This window comes from Melanostigma gelatinosum, assembly GCF_949748355.1.
Source record: "Melanostigma gelatinosum genome assembly, chromosome: 21".
In the NCBI taxonomy this organism is placed as follows: Eukaryota; Metazoa; Chordata; class Actinopteri; order Perciformes; family Zoarcidae; genus Melanostigma; species Melanostigma gelatinosum.
The window spans coordinates 1,702,486-1,718,531 of record NC_136654.1 but is presented as its reverse complement, the minus strand read 5'-3'; the positions used below and the strand labels follow the sequence as shown (position 1 = coordinate 1,718,531).

Here is a 16,046-nt window from a genome sequence, read left to right as displayed (position 1 = left end):
TAAACATGAGTTTATGTCTCAATCGCTAGTTTCAAGTCTTCTTCAATACAGCATGATGTTCATTTAGTACATTATGGTCCATTTAGAGTCACACAGACCATAAAGCAGGGGATGCTTTAGGGCGGGGCTACACGCTGATTGACAGGTCTCTCTACCAGAGACGTATACAACGTCTCTACGTCACTCCTCCTCAGTCCAAATATGTCAACTTCCTGTTCACTGGTTGAAAAAAATCCAAGATGGCGACAGTCAAAACACCGAACTCGAGGCTTCAAAACAAAAAATATTTATATATTTAATGGATGACGTCGCGACGAAAAATTCCACTTATATATTTATGTATACTGTAAGAGCAATGTTGTATTTAAAAACATTTTTTATTCGACTCTCATCGCAAAGGTGAATTGTTATGCACTTTTAAATATTTCATATACAGTAGAATTATGGCAATTAATCATGCGGCAGAATGTGCTTTGATGGGCTTTTTTGCCCTAAAGCTCCTCCTTCAGCATTCATTCATTTAAAGTACATTAAAAGAGAACAAGACTGACATCGTCCTAATTAATCCAGATATTTGAATTTACCAGTCGAAAGCTGAAGTTCAGGTCCATCCACCTTCTAATGTCTCACTTCATATAAATCTGTATTTATATAAATAATAAATAATAAAACGACCATTGACTTCCTCTCATTCTGATGACATGATGTAATATGATGATGGTGATGATGATGATGATATGTGTGTTTCATTGTCGTCATACATGAATGAAAGTAAATATGTACATTAGGAACCCGGAAGTAGAAATCTGGATCCTGCTTGGTTTTATGCTACGTTTAAGGACCGTCGGAATTATTAAGTTCTAGTGAGCAGACGTAGAAACATCACAAAGACAGAGTTAGTTTATGGGAAACATTTTTACATTTTCCCATTTTAAAAAGGTTTGAACTGTTTCGTTTATTTTACTGCTTTTTTTCTTAATTGTTTGGGGGTGTTTATTTGATTTAACTGTCTTTACTGTATTTATTACTGATTATTTTGTACATATTGTTGTTCCGTGTAAAGCACTTTGGTGCTCAATAAATAACTGTGTATTGATATTCACACAATGATATTTATACTGTTGCTATTGTAATGATATGAGATACTTTTTGTTATTGTTCTTGCTGTTGTTCTTCTTCTTATTTCTTTGAACTTGTAAAACAATGGAGTATTGTTCCGGGGCTGTTTATTTATTGTTTTATTTTAATTTTGTCAGTTTTTTGTGGAGCTCAATGTCAAGATTATGTTTTTTTAATTAAATTGTATTTATTTGGAGTGTATATGGTGCAGATTGATATATGTTATGATCATTTACATTAAAGATCGTCTTAACATTTACATTCCCCCGCTTTCTTTTACGGCTGCAGCACAAAACAGCCTCATATTGTTTGTTCTTTAAAAAAACCGCAACAACCTATAAGTAATTACTCTGCAAGCTTTAAAAAACAACACATTTTTTCACATACACTCTGTTGAAGCTTGAGTTTCCGAGCAGCGCCTGAACGCAGCAGGAGCGCAGCGCGGCTGTGCGCGGTGGATGAGGGAGATTATCCTCCTTCACGGAGACTCCGCGTCAACACGGATCCAAACTAGCAGGAGGTGCTTCGTTGACACAAAATGGGAAACGCCGACACCAAACTCCACTTCAGGAAAGCGGTGATTCAACTCACGACCAAGACTCAGGTCTGTTCTTCACAATAAGACTCTGTAGAAACACAGAAACGTGCGCAGAGCGCGTGGGGTTGTGCGTTGGTGGTTTTAAATCGAGCCTGTGGAGATAAAGTTGAGGCGACAGATGGTAGCCTGAACTGCTCTGAATATTACACGAAGTGGAGAGGAAAACATACAAAACACTGCAGTCAGTTTAGAAATGAGGATTATCACTCAAAATACAAATACATCTCATGAAATATTGATATTTCTCTCAATATTTGAGCTGTTTAAGAGGCTGGTAAAACACTCAGTTTGGCTGTTTGGATCATCTGAGTCCTTCATATTCTTGTTTATTTTATACACCCATCCTTAAATAACTCGAACATGTAACACGTGAATTGAAAGATTGAATTGGTTTTCCTGCAGGCTTCAGAGACGTGTTTACCTGGCAGGTGCATTTAAGGTGGAACTAACTTTACTCTGAGTCTACAGTCACTGCTCTCCAGGCTGTCCAAACATTCTGACAATCGCGTCATCGGTTTATTCATTTTCATTTTTATGCGACACTTGAATATCTTTTATTTTCTGGACAAAACAAGACAATTAAAGACAAAGAATCAAGAAAATAACAGCAGACTAACTGGTAATGAAAAGAATCATTAGCTGCTGCTCAAAGTGTTTTTTAGTGTATGAGACATTTATGTGCAGATTTTAATCTCTGATTTGAAGAGTAAACATTAACTACTGCTGTCACATGAATGTAGTTCAGTAAGAACAATAGTTCCCTCTGAGAAGTTGAGCAAAAGTATAAAGAACTTAAAAATGTTAAATACAGTCCTTGAGTAGACGTCCACAGGGTAAGAGAATATGTGACCGAATGAAACGGTACTAATTATAGAGTTATACATTCAGGTTAATAATCTAGAAGGTTTTAAAATAACACAACAAAGACATGATGAGATCATACACGAATGATTTAGAAAGTAATATCATGTTCTGATTTAGGAACAAGACACAGACGTAGTAGTTGTTAAGCCTCTTTGTGTTGGTTAGCATCTCGTTCTGTCTCTTGGTAGTCGTTGTGTCTCTTTGTTGTCATTTTATGTCTCTTTGTTGTCATTTTATGTCTCTTTGTTGTCATTTTATGTCTCTTTGTTGTCATTTTATGTCTCTTTGTTGTCATTTTATGTCTCTTTGTTGTTATTTGATGTCTCTTTGTTGTCATTTTATGTCTCTTTGTTGTTATTTGATGTCTCTTTGTTGTTATTTGATGTCTCTTTGTGCTTATTTTGTATCTCCGTAGATGTTTTGTGTCTCTTTGTGGTTATTCATTATTTCTTTGTAGATATTTTGTATCTGTAGTTGTTTTGTGTCTCTTTGTGGTTATTCATTATTTCTTTGTAGATATTTTGTATCTTTAGTTGTTTTGTGTCTCTTTCAAGTTGTTGTATGTCTCTTGTTGTTACGCATCTCTGTAGTTTAATGTTTCTTTGTAGTTTTGTGTCTCTTTGTAGTCATGTTGTGCCTCATCATGTTGTGTCTCTTCGCAGTTGTTTTGTGTCTTTGTGGTCATTTTGAGTTTGACATTTCGTAGGCGAAGGTCAGTGGGGCCCCTGACGCTTTGGGCCCCTGGGCCTGGTAGGCCTGTTCAGTAATTCATTCATGATAATGGGTCCAGAAACACATCTGCTCTGCTCTTGTGGAGGTTGTTGCCCAGTGATGTTGTGGTTGCTGTGGTCTGAGGTCAACTTAATCGCACACACACATATTTATGTATATGAATATATGTATATGTATATGTATATATATATATATATGTTCGTACTGTGTGCCCTCCTCCAGCCCGTAGAAGCCACAGACGATGCCTTCTGGGATCAGTTCTGGGCCGACACCTGCACCAACGTCCAGGACATCTTCGCTCTGGTGCCGGCCGCCGAGATCAGAGCTGTCAGAGAGGAGTCTCCGTCCAACCTGGCAACCCTCTGCTACAAGGTAACCTTTATTCACGAGGGTGGGTCGGCCTGTGGGATGTGGTGCCTCCACCCTGGAGACGGTCGGAGCCAAAGGAATGCTGCTGTTTGTTGTTCCCACACTGTAAACGTCTCACATCTCAGTGTATCTAAAGGCAGATTTTACTTTGTAGATCTGAATTACAATAACTGATGAGAAAGTTCCTGAATTCAGACTTTGATATTTGGGCAAAGTTCTTGTATTGTGTATCAGGGGAATAGGGTACAACATAGATATCACCATGAAAGTTCACCATTTGATTTCTTACATTATTTTATGTGTTACAAGTTTTCTGAAATGTTTAAATATGCAAATGAAGCACTTTCTGAATTTTGGAGAAATCTACTTACGTAAATAGACAAAAATACGGAAGAAAAATCGCCCAAAATCTCTAAGTTGATCTGCATCTGAAAAACAATGTATTTGCCTGTCGTGTCTCGCCTTGAATTCTCAAAGTAAGGTATATATAATGTGTATATATATTTTTTCATTAGTAAAGAAACATTTTAAACAACACCCAAACCTTTGACTGAGTTTTTAAAGGAGTACTTTTTTTTACTGTAAATTAAACGAGACGGTCGACACCACAACTTTGTCTGTACGCTCGATATCAAGCAACAGTCAGGAGGGGGTTAGCTTAGCTTAGCATAAAGACTGGAAACGGCTAATAGAACAGAAGAATTGAAAGCTTTTCTTGTCGTCATCATGAATGTGTAGACGTCTTGAAAGCATCAGTTGAAGTGGTCTTCTGGTCTTCCCCTCAGGCTGTGGAGCGGTTGGTTCAGGGTGCGGACTCCGGCTGCCGCTCAGAGAAAGAGCGGCAGGTTCTCCTGAACTGCACCCGGCTGCTCACCCGCATCCTGCCCTACATCTTCGAGGACGCCGACTGGAGAGGCTTCTTCTGGTCCACGGTGCCGGGAGCCGGCAGATCCGGGGTACGACTCCTGACACCAGATCTCTGTTAAAGTCTTTATACGTTTAACATTATAGTGTTACGCGTCGTGAGTGAGAAGCTACGACGCTTTAAACTGCATCAGAGGATGTTTATGTTCGTTAATTATTTCACATCGAAGCTGGTGAACGAGTGAACGGTAATAGGAAAGGAATGCATTGAGGAAGCAATAACTCCCCGTTTCTTCAAGTTACAGTACAAACCTGTGTGTGTGTGTGTGTGTGCGCGCATGCGTGCGTGCGTATATTGTATTTACTGTCTTACAGTAAATACAATATACGCACGCACGCACGCACGCACGCACGACTCGAGTCTCTTTCTTCTCCAGTCTCATGAACTCTTAAATTGACAGGAAGTCATTTAAAGAGCTATTTTCATGTTTAATGTGGAAACAAAGTGGCTAATTACGTCACCATGTTGATGCATCTTTGAGCAACACAAAGGAAACTTTTAACACCAAAATCACATAAAAAATCATTTTGACTCTCCCCAAAGGTTTGAACTGTGAATAGAAACATGATGGGGATTAAACCTCACAGTGACGATGCTAACATGCTGATGTTTAGCACCGTCTTAGTTTAGCCGTTAGCATGCTAACATTTGCTGACTGGCACTAAACACACAGTAAAGCTAAGGATTATGGGAATGTTAGTTTTGCAAGTAATTGGTCATGAACCAAAATATCGCACGATGATTCAACATTTGACCCGCTGGTGGCGCGAGAGGAAAAGTCCGATTATCACCAAAGTCTGTGGGATTCATCCTCTGGGGATCATCAATGTCTGAACTAAATATCAAATGAATCCCTTAAATAGGAATTGAGATATTTATGAGCTTAGCACAAACTCCATTCAGAAAACAATCATTTAAAAGTTGTTTCCTTGTTGACAGACCTGACAAAAGCACAAATTCAGACTTTTCACAAATCAGAATCATGATGTCGTTCTTTCGGCATCTGTTCATTTTGGGGTTCATACATCTTCGTAAACCAGCCGACGTGTGGCTTTCCTGTGAATACAGCTCGTTGAGCTTCACAGAGCGTCTCGAGATGATGTCATTCACCAAGTTGGCTCGACGTCTGGTTTTCCGACTTGTCTGGGACTTCTGTTGAATCGTGGTTATTTAAATACAAAGGCTTTATTTCTGTCTTTATCTCTGCCTCCTCTCCCCCCTCTCTCCCCCCTCTCTGCCTCCTCTCTGCCTCCTCTCCCCCCTCTCCCCCTCCTCTCTCCCTCCTCTCCCCCCTCTCTGCCTCCTCTCTGCCTCCTCTCTCCCTCCTCTCTCCTTCCTCTCTCCCTCCTCTCCTTCCTCTCTCCCCCCTCTCTGCCTCCTCTCCCCCTCCTCTCCCCCCTCTCTCCCCCCTCTCTGCCTCCTCTCCCTCCTCTCTCCCTCCTCTCTCCTTCCTCTCTCCCCCCTCTCCCCCCTCTCTCCCTCCTCTCCTTCCTCTCTCCCCCCTCTCTGCCTCCTCTCCCCCCTCTCTCCCCCCTCTCTCCCTCCTCTCCCTCCTCTCTCCCTCCTCTCCTTCCTCTCTCCCCCCTCTCTGCCTCCTCTCCCCCTCCTCTCCCCCCTCTCTCCCCCCTCTCTCCCCCCTCTCTCCCTCTCTCCCTCCTCTCTCCCTCCTCTCCTTCCTCTCTCCCCCCTCTCTGCCTCCTCTCTCCCTCCTCTCTCCCTCCTCTCTCCCCCCTCTCTCCCTCCTCTCTCCCCCCTCTCGCCCTCCTCCCCCCCTCCTCTCCCCCCTCTCTCCCTCCTCTCTCCCTCCTCTCTCCCCCCTCCTCTCCCCCCTCTCTCCCCCCTCTCTCCCCCTCTCTCCCCCCTCCTCTCCTTCCTCTCTCCCCCCTCTCTCCCTCCTCTCCCCCCTCTCTCCCTCCTCTCTCCCCCCTCTCTCCCTCCTCTCTGCCTCCTCTCTGCCTCCTCTCTCCCCCCTCTCTCCCCCCTCTCCCCCCTCTCTCCCTCCTCTCCCCCCTCTCCCCCCTCCTCTCCCTCCTCTCCCCCCTCTCTCCCCCCTCTCCCGGCCCTGCTCCTCTGGTTACCTGGTCGGCGGTCCACACACTGCCCATATTGTCTGCCTCCTGGCCAGCGGTTGGACTGGCGAGGGGTTGAATGTCCCTTAATTCAAGCTTTGGACTGCAGTGAAACGCTGAGCTGCAGCAGATGGAGCAGACGAATGTGTCGTTTGTGTTTCATTCAGTTTGGAAATACTGGATACTTGAAACATGTTATACTTTGATTACATTATGTTTAAAGAAACAGTTTCTCGCCGTGAGTTAGATGAGGAGATCTGTACCATTTCAATGTCTGTACGGTACATATGTTTCTGCAGCCAGTTAGCTTAGCTTAGCACAAAGACTGAAAGCAGAGGGAACCAGCTAGCCTGTCTACGATCTGAATCCACCTTTAATCTGTACAAACAGGGTGTAAATTGCGTCCTTAATGTCGACTGTGACGTCCACTAACTCGTCTGTTTATCCTCCAGCGTTTGGACGAAGACGCCGATGAAGCTGAAGCTCGGCCGCTGGCTGAATCGTTGCTGTTGGCCATCGCCGACCTGCTCTTCTGTCCAGAGTTCACGGCTCAGAGCCACAAGAAGAGCCCGGTGGGTCCACCGCCCGGCTGCATCACACTGTAGTGTGTGTGTGTGTGTGTGTGTGTGTGTGTGTGTGTGTGTGTGTGTGTGTGTGTGTGTGTGTGTGTGTGTGTGTGTGTGTGTGTGTGTGTGTGTGTGTGTGTGTGTGTGTGTGTGTGTGTGTGTGTGGACGTTCAGCTGAAACCTCATTATCCCACAATGCAGCTGGAGCCAAACACCTGCAAATAGACAGCAAATACATAAATGATACAGTTTCTTGAGACGTTAGTGTGAGTATTTAAAAATACATTTGGATAGAGTTAGCAATGCTAGCTGTTCCCACCTGCCTCCAGTCTTTATGCTAAGCTAGGCTAATCACAACCTGACTCCAGGTCCTCTGTATGTAACGCACGGGCACAAGTTTTGAGCGAGAAGAAAACCAGCTTTCTTCCACTCTGTGTTGACTTTAGTTTTAGCCCTTAAGCTCACAGAGTCAACAACATAAAGTCTCTGTTATTTATTCCCGTGGCGTTCGGTGCCACTTAGCGCCGTTATCTCCTCCACACAACCTTCTCAGGCAGTAGCAGGAGTTAATGAGTTACTCCACGTGAGGCGGACGGACGGAGGGAGGAGTGGCTGTGTTTGTCAACTGGGCTGAGGAGGACATGGTGGACACGGTGAGCAAACATCTGGTGCTGCAGAGGGAGGAGACAGAAATGTGGCTCTGCTTCAGGTCCTATAACTCCTCCGTGATCAGACCAGTCCTCAGTCCTCAGTCCTCACTCCTCACTCCTCAGTCCTCACTCCTCAGTCCTCACTCCTCACTCCTCAGTCCTCAGTCCTCACTCCTCAGTCCTCAGTCCTCAGTCCTCAGTCCTCAGTCCTCAGTCCTCAGTCCTCACTCCTCACTCCTCAGTCCTCAGTCCTCAGTCCTCACGGCCGTCTGGAGGGAAGGTTTCCGTCTGTGCAGCCTGTGGTGACGGAGGTGGAAAATGACCGGCAGCCGTGTGTGGCCTGTGTAGCATGCGTGTACATGGAAACATGTGAGATTTGAGCTTTCACTTCCCAGGGTCAGTCAAGGGTCATTTCACACGAGTTAACACGAGAAAACTTCCCCCTCAGCACGGACAGATTATATGACAACAGGCCCCTGGACACCGACATGTAACGGGCCCTCACGCCTCCTACAGAACAACAGCAGCCACCGATTAAACAAGACGTCTAATTGGTAGTTTTGTGTCTGTTTGGAGCTGTTTTGTGTCTCATTGGTCGCTTTGGATCAATTTGTAGACATTTTCTCTCCCTTTCTGGACATTTTGACTCTCTTTCCTGACATTTTCTGTCTCTTTTAAGGTGTTTTGCATCGCTTTGTAGATGTTTTGGGTCTATGTGGTATATTTTCTTTTCTTTGTGAATGTTTTTCGTGTCTTTGTGGTCGTATTCTGTCTCTTTTTGGTAGTTTTGTGTCTCTTCGTTTCTGTTTGTGACTTCCCAACAAGAAATGTTGATGAAGGGGTGTAAGGAAGAAGAAACGAGGAGGGTAGAGAGGGTCGTAGAAAGACGGTTGGGGGAGCGATGGGGGACCGTTGAAGTCCGGCGGCTGGTGGGAACGGGGGGAATGGAGACTGTAGAGCGGGGGCCGTCTCTTCGGAAGCTCTGGTGGTGCAGAGTCCCCCGTTATTCCAGTAATCCTGCGAGAGAGAGAGAAAAAAATAGACAGACAAAAACTAACTGAGTCGAAGAGGAAGTGAACAGATTCGTTGTGCTTAAATACTTTGTGCGGAGGAAATGATCCGTGTCGGGGCGTGGTCCCTGTTCCTGAACTAAGTTTATAAAACTCAAATTATGTCACACTGACTTGGGTTGGGTTCCAACCAGGGTGTCCGGACCTCCGAATGAAGCCCAAGAGAAACCTAATGTACTGGAGACTTGTGACAGGAGCTGGAGCTGAAATCTGCGAATGAATGCCTGCTGGGTTTGTGTGGGTTTGTGTGTGGCACGGTGCCCTCTGCTGTCAGTTGACTTATGAAGAACAATGGCAGCACCTCGTCAGGTCTATTCATGCCGCTGTACTTATCGGTGCTGAGGTGTCACATGCAGATACTGTCAGCTTAGTCCACTCGTTGATCACATGGTGGAAGGAGGTGTGAACACGTCTCCGTTAGACGCTCACCATTAATGTCACTTCAGAATAAATCAATGTGTCTCCAACTGCTGAATAAGAAGTCTGTGTTAAATATTACATTTACATACTTTTGTTTGTTTTTGACCGATGACATTTTGTTCTCAGAGTTTTGTCCTTCAGTGAAATGCATCAGGTGCCTTAAGACAATTTCTTCACTATTTTTACATTATTATATATATATCAATATATATATATATATATATATATATATATATATATATATATATATATATATATATATATATATATTATAAGCTAATTACAGATTTTGTTAATTTTTATGACTGATTACATTTTCGTCATTGATTATTCTGTAATTATGTTTTTGATGATTCTATGTAATGTCAGAAAATAGTCCAAAAATATACAATTTATAATTGTAGAACATCAGACAGATTAAGGGTTCAGGGCTTTGATGAGTAAATACGATTAATCAAGTTTGGTCCAAACAGCGTGGACCACAAACAACCACCGGCACCGCTCAGTCGTCCCCATGACATCGTGTCTTTATCGTCTATCTGCTGCAGGACTCGCTGGAGGACATCCGGTCCATAGACAGCTGTGAGTACATCTGGGAGGCCGGGGTCGGCTTCGCTCATTCGCCTCCTCTCAACTACGTCCACGACCTCAACAGGTGAGACTTGAAGAACTGGCTCTGCGTTTACTGTTTGTGTCTCAGTTTGTCTTGTTGGTGGGATTTTTTAAATTTTATTTTGTAGATTGTAATTTGGTAGAAAGGTGGGCGATCACGGCAGAGCAGATGACCAGTTTGTCATCATGTAGCTGCTTTATCCTTAATTAATTATACATAATATATAAACTAGAGATTGAGACCATGAACTCATGTTTACAATGTTTACTGAGGGAATACATCAAGAGAGAAGTAGAGTCATTTTCTATAGACTTCTATACAACCAGAGGAGTCGCCCCCTGGTGGTCACTAGAGAGAATGCAGCTTTAGGACATGAAGCTTTGACTTCACTTTTCAGAACCGGAGATTTTCCTGAGCTAGACTCACAAATGGACTGAGTGATACCAGCTTATTGCAGATATGTTGGCTGGCTACATAACAACAAATGCCAACGATGCGCTTTAAAAAGAAGCACCGGTGAAACAGTTTGTCCCCCAGAGAGCTCCGACAAGTTGACTTCAGTATAAACTAACTGTCCGTCCTGTGCTCCTGTTCGTTCAGGACGGAGCTGCTGAAGTTGCTGCTCACCTGTCTGTCTGAGGCCATGTACCTCCCGCCGTCCTCTGAGAAGAGGAACCTCAATCCCTGGGTGGCCTTCTTCTGCTCCTCAGAGAACAGGTCACACGAACATGTGTCCCCAGAGTCGTCTTCACTGTGGCTTCCTTTAGAGATGCTTCCTGAAACATGACTTGTATTTGCATCTTTTACTACAGAGGTCTGTGTTTTATCACCACTTCTATGCCTCCATGCTGGCAACAGGTGTAGTTGTCCGTCCGTCCTCCATATCTCATCAACACCTGGAGGGAATTTGCATAAAAGAACTCGAGCATGACATGATTCGATTTTGGTGGTCAAAGGTCACTGTGATCTCACAAAATGCATTTTCTTTTTGGCCAAACAAAATGATGAAGTGACGATATTTTGGACAGACATGGATGTAAACTGGTTGGCTGGTTGGCGGAGGCTTACGACCATGAGTCGGTCATCTAGTTTAGGAGAATATTAACTGTAAATATAAATGAAGTCGACAGTCTTTTCAGGACTGTGGGGGCTGGACAGTGAGAGGACAATGTTAAAATAAAATAAAAAGAGGGCGACAAAAATAAGAATAAATAAGTCCCAAGTGGAAAATTGTTCCCTCTGCTCTGCATTAACCGACACTGTTCAGACCCCCTCCCCTCTGAACACAACTCCATAAGCGTCCATGCGTGACCACTCCTGTCCTCTTTCTCCTGCCAGACACGCGCTGCCTCTGTTCACCTCCCTGCTCAACGTGGTGTGCGCCTACGACCCGGTCGGCTACGGCATCCCGTACAACCACCTGCTGTTCTCCGACCGCCGGGAGCAGCTGGTGGAGCAGGCGGTCCAGATCCTTATCGTCACCCTGGAGCACGAGGGCGGGTCGGCCGCCAGCGCCGCCCTCCAGGCCCTGGACTCCTCCGCCGTGGACGAGCAGGAGGTGAGAGGGAGTTCATCATTATTATTATTATAATGAACTCACAGACGCTTATTCTGCATTTTAAAATCCTCTCTATTGTCTGTTTTTCAGCCAGCTGGACCGAATAACCTCTTTGTGAATTATCTCTCCAGGATACACAGAGAAGAGGTGAAATGAAGCGAAACTATTCCGCGTGGCATACAGCATGATGCTGTAGGACGTTAAAGTGCGTGTTGTGTTTTGTTTGTCAGGACTTGAACTTCATCCTGAAAGGTCTGGTTCGGCTGATGAACAACCCTCTGGTCCAGACTTATCTGCCTCATTCCGCCAAGAAGATCCAGTTCCACCAGGAGCTGCTGATCCTCTTCTGGAAGTTCTGTGACTTCAACAAGGTGTCGAGCTCGGTTCACCCATGAAACCACGAAGCTACAAGCAATAAAACAGAAAAGTCATTTAGTGTGTTAGCAACATTCTGCTGTAGCTTAGCAGTGATGGTCGTGGAGGTTAGCAGAAGCTAAACGTGCTAACATTTAGCATCACAAGCCGAGTGGATATCTCCAACTCTCAGCAAATAGCACCAAACAATCCAGGTTGATAAATAGCACTACAGGTCGGAGGACAAATTTTATTTTATTTTTAATTTTGGGCTGAACTGTCCGGTAAAACAAACCATGTTTAGAATCTAAAAACTCAAATAAATGCTTATGAAGTTTGTGTTTTTGTGTGTTTTTAGAAGTTCCTGTTCTTCGTGCTGAAGAGCAGCGACGTGTTGGACGTGCTGGTTCCCATCCTCTTCAGCCTGAACGATGCCCGAGCAGATCAGTGTGAGTCACAGCGGGTTGGTTGGCATCCTGGTTTGTGCACTGCACATTGAGACGCTAACTCACACAAAAGCATGTTTTTTGTCTGTGCGTCTGCAGCTCGTGTGGGCCTCATGCACATCGGCGTGTTCATCCTCCTGCTGCTGAGCGGAGAGAGAAACTTCGGCGTTCGTCTGAACAAACCGTACGCTCTCCGTGTCCCGATGGACATCCCCGTCTTCACGGGAACCCACGCCGACCTGCTCGTTTTGGTGACATTTATATTAGATTCGATTCTTTCGTAAAAACACTGAAAGAATGAGACTTCTGATGTTGTTCTGATATCCCCCCCCCCCCCTCTGTTGTATTTTCTTATATTCTGTGAATGAATCCATAACTCTTAATATTACTTTTATGTTTAAGATCTTCCACAAGATCATCACCTGTGGGAACCAGCGGCTGCAGCCTCTGTTTGACTGCCTGCTCACGATAATAGTGAACAGTGAGTGTCAAGATATTAATAACAATAACTTTATTTATGCAACACCTTGAAAAACAGTTTACCAAGTGCTTTGACAGACAAAGCAGCAAAAGCAAGGCGATGAAAACAATAACAGAAAGCTCAGTGAGACGGTCGATACGATCAAAATGAACGCAGAAATAAATTAATTTAATTTAATTTTGAAAAAATTCCAAAATTTTGAAATCAGCAAATAAAAATAAAACAGAAAAGCGAAGCCATCTCTAAAAATGTGTTTTGCTGATTACTGATTCAACGTCAGTTGCAAGATGCAACGTCGCCCTCTGGTGGTTAAATATAAGAGTGTTTTTAAAGCCTCCTGTCCTCCAACAGTCTCTCCTTATCTGAAGAGTCTGTCCATGCTGGCGGCCAACAAGCTGCTCCACCTCCTGGAGGCCTTCTCCACGCCCTGGTTCCTCTTCTCCTCCCCACAGAACCACCACCTGGTCTTCTTCCTGCTGGAGGTCTTCAACAACATCATCCAGTACCAGTTCGATGGTGAGAAACACGAGACGAGGTGAAGTCAAAATAAACACCCGCGATGGTGCCGGTCCACTGAAATGTCCCCTCACAGGTAACTGCAACCTGGTGTACGCCATCATCAGGAAGCGTAACGTCTTCCACCAGCTGGCCAACCTGCCGTCCGACGCGCCGTCCGTCCAGAGTGCGCTGCAGAGGAAGAAGAAGTCTGGGATTTCTAGGAGCAACTCTACGGAGACGGAGTCCACGGACTGCTCCAGACCTGCAGGTCCTGCTGAGCCCGGAACACTTAAAGCCAGTTTAGAGGCCACTCCAGGTACCAGTCTGCATGCACTGAAGATCAGCTCAGACTGAGCGAGCATGAACGGAGGCGTTTTGATGTTGTTTGATTTCAGTCAAATAAAAATGTATTTTAAAATGTTTTGTGTTCTTGCATACATTTATTAATATTGTTTTCACTTGAATTACTTTAATGAGAACAATGATTATAATTCATTATAAAAGATTATAATTTATTACAACTGTGAGAATTATGAGTCAGTGAGTGACCAGCAATTATGAAGTATTATGATGCTTACAAGTCATTATAAAATGCTTTATAATGTATTTTTATTCTTGTGAGAAAGCATTATAAGCATTTATGAATAGAGTGCTTATGATTATACAGAGCTATAGCAGATTATAATTATGTTTAGAATGTTTTTGAGACATCTGTTAGCTACAGCTGTAACGTACAACCTCATCAGAGACACCTCTCAAGTCTGCATGAGGCAGCGGTTTTCATGACAAAGTCTTCCCTGCAACATCAAAAGAAGTCTTCTCTTGCATTCCGTTAGGACTCGATAAGATAACGGAGAAGTCCCAGGTGAGCGTGGAAGGCACCATGGTCACTGTGTCTCACCCCGACTCCCCACAGACGCCTGCCGACAGCAGCGCTGTGGCTGCAGCCAGCGACACGGAGTCCACCTCCGAGAGAGACCACGAGGTAAGACGGCCCTCACGCCTGTCTCACTCTCTGCTTCTGTCTGCAGGTGAAGTGACTCCCACATGCTTTTATTTTGAAAGGTCTTCCACACAGAGTCAGAGGCGGCGAGGAGTCGGTTGTCGAGTTTGTCGTCATCGGCAGCCTGGAGCGCCAACACGGACTGGGTGAGTAGAAGTCTTTTATCCTCCCTTCTGTATTTACTCCTCATCTCTTGGTCGCTCCTCCATCGTGCTGCTCCTGTTCTCAGGTGTTGTCATGGAAAGCCAAACTCCCTCTACAGACCATCATGCGGCTGTTACAAGTGCTGGTCCCTCAGGTGGAGAAGATTTGCATCGACAAGTAAGAAGTTATCCATACAATATGCAATTATACAATTATACATACAAGTTAATGAATCATAAACATTACATGATTTAACCACTAGAGGGCAGCAGTGTTAAATCATTGAATGAATCATAAACATTACATGATTTAACCACTAGAGGGCAGCAGTGTTACATCATTGAATGAATCATAAACATTACACGATTTAACCACTAGAGGGCAGCAGTGTTACATCAGTTAATGAATCATAAACATTACACGATTTAACCACTAGAGGGCAGCAGTGTTACATCAGTTAATGAATCATAAACATTACACGATTTAACCACTAGAGGGCAGCAGTGTTACATCATTGAATGAATCATAAACATTACATGATTTAACCACTAGATGGCAGCAGTGTTACATCATTGAATGAATCATAAACATTACATGATTTAACCACTAGAGGGCAGCAGTGTTACACCATTGAATGAATCATAAACATTACATGATTTAACCACTAGAGGGCAGCAGTGTTACACCATTGAATGAATCATAAACATTACATGATTTAACCACTAGAGGGCAGCAGTGTTACATCATTTAATGAATCATGAACATTACACGATTTAATTCTTCAAATTTGAGGCAGTTGTTCACTGATGGTGTAGTTCCAGCCATATACTGTCCTTTACCTGTACAGATACAGCCACAGGCAGTTATTTATACTGAAAGATACTTTTTTATTAACTGTTGTTTAACTGTTGTTGTTGCTGTCGTTGTCCTCAGGGGTTTGACAGACGAGTCAGAAATCCTGAAGTTCCTTCAGCACGGCACGCTCGTCGGCCTGCTGCCCGTCCCTCATCCCATCCTCATCAGGAAGTACCAGGCCAACACCGGCACGGCCATGTGGTTCCGCACCTACATGTGGGGCGTCATCTACTTACGGTAAACACACCGCGCACCAGCAGCCGGTTTGTTTCACGTGTTATTATACGTAAACTAAAAGCAGTCTGATAGATGTGTTTTCAAACTGGTCCTCTCTTGCCGTAGCAACGTGGATCCTCCAATCTGGTACGACACGGACATCCGGCTCTTTGAGATCCAGAGGATTTAGAGCGGCTCTTGAAGCTGTCCGGTTCACTTTGTTCTCTTCACAAACTCAACAACAACATCTGCTGTTTTTTTTCTTCTTCTTGCAGCGAAGATCTTGTACTTGATTCGTCCTGAGAACTGTCGGAGTTCAGACAAAAACAAATATCTAAATGTGTGAAAGCACTTACTACTGTGCATCACATACAGCCTGTATTATGCAATGCCAAATGGTCATTAAATTTGACATAATCATGAAATGAAGTGATGTTTATTGAACATTAATTTATTCACCAAACTGTGAAAAACATTTCTCTATTGCTTTGTGCAC

The 16,046-nt window shown here is 44.0% G+C and overlaps 1 protein-coding gene across 1 annotated transcript; it reads left to right on the top strand.

Annotated features, from left to right (window-relative positions):
• Positions 1 to 1,591: 1,591 nt before the first annotated feature.
• hid1b (HID1 domain containing b) lies at positions 1,592 to 15,937 on the top strand. Its single transcript, XM_079293285.1, has 19 exons — positions 1,592 to 1,723; positions 3,536 to 3,685; positions 4,468 to 4,638; positions 7,129 to 7,248; positions 9,931 to 10,037; positions 10,596 to 10,712; positions 11,334 to 11,553; positions 11,644 to 11,700; positions 11,784 to 11,924; positions 12,266 to 12,356; positions 12,453 to 12,604; positions 12,756 to 12,834; positions 13,186 to 13,350; positions 13,427 to 13,648; positions 14,169 to 14,317; positions 14,398 to 14,481; positions 14,565 to 14,656; positions 15,413 to 15,571; positions 15,677 to 15,937. The coding sequence occupies exons 1-19, from the start codon at positions 1,658 to 1,660 to the stop codon at positions 15,738 to 15,740; spliced, it is 2,406 nt and encodes an 801-aa protein (XP_079149411.1). The 5' UTR covers positions 1,592 to 1,657; the 3' UTR covers positions 15,741 to 15,937.
• Positions 15,938 to 16,046: the final 109 nt, after the last annotated feature.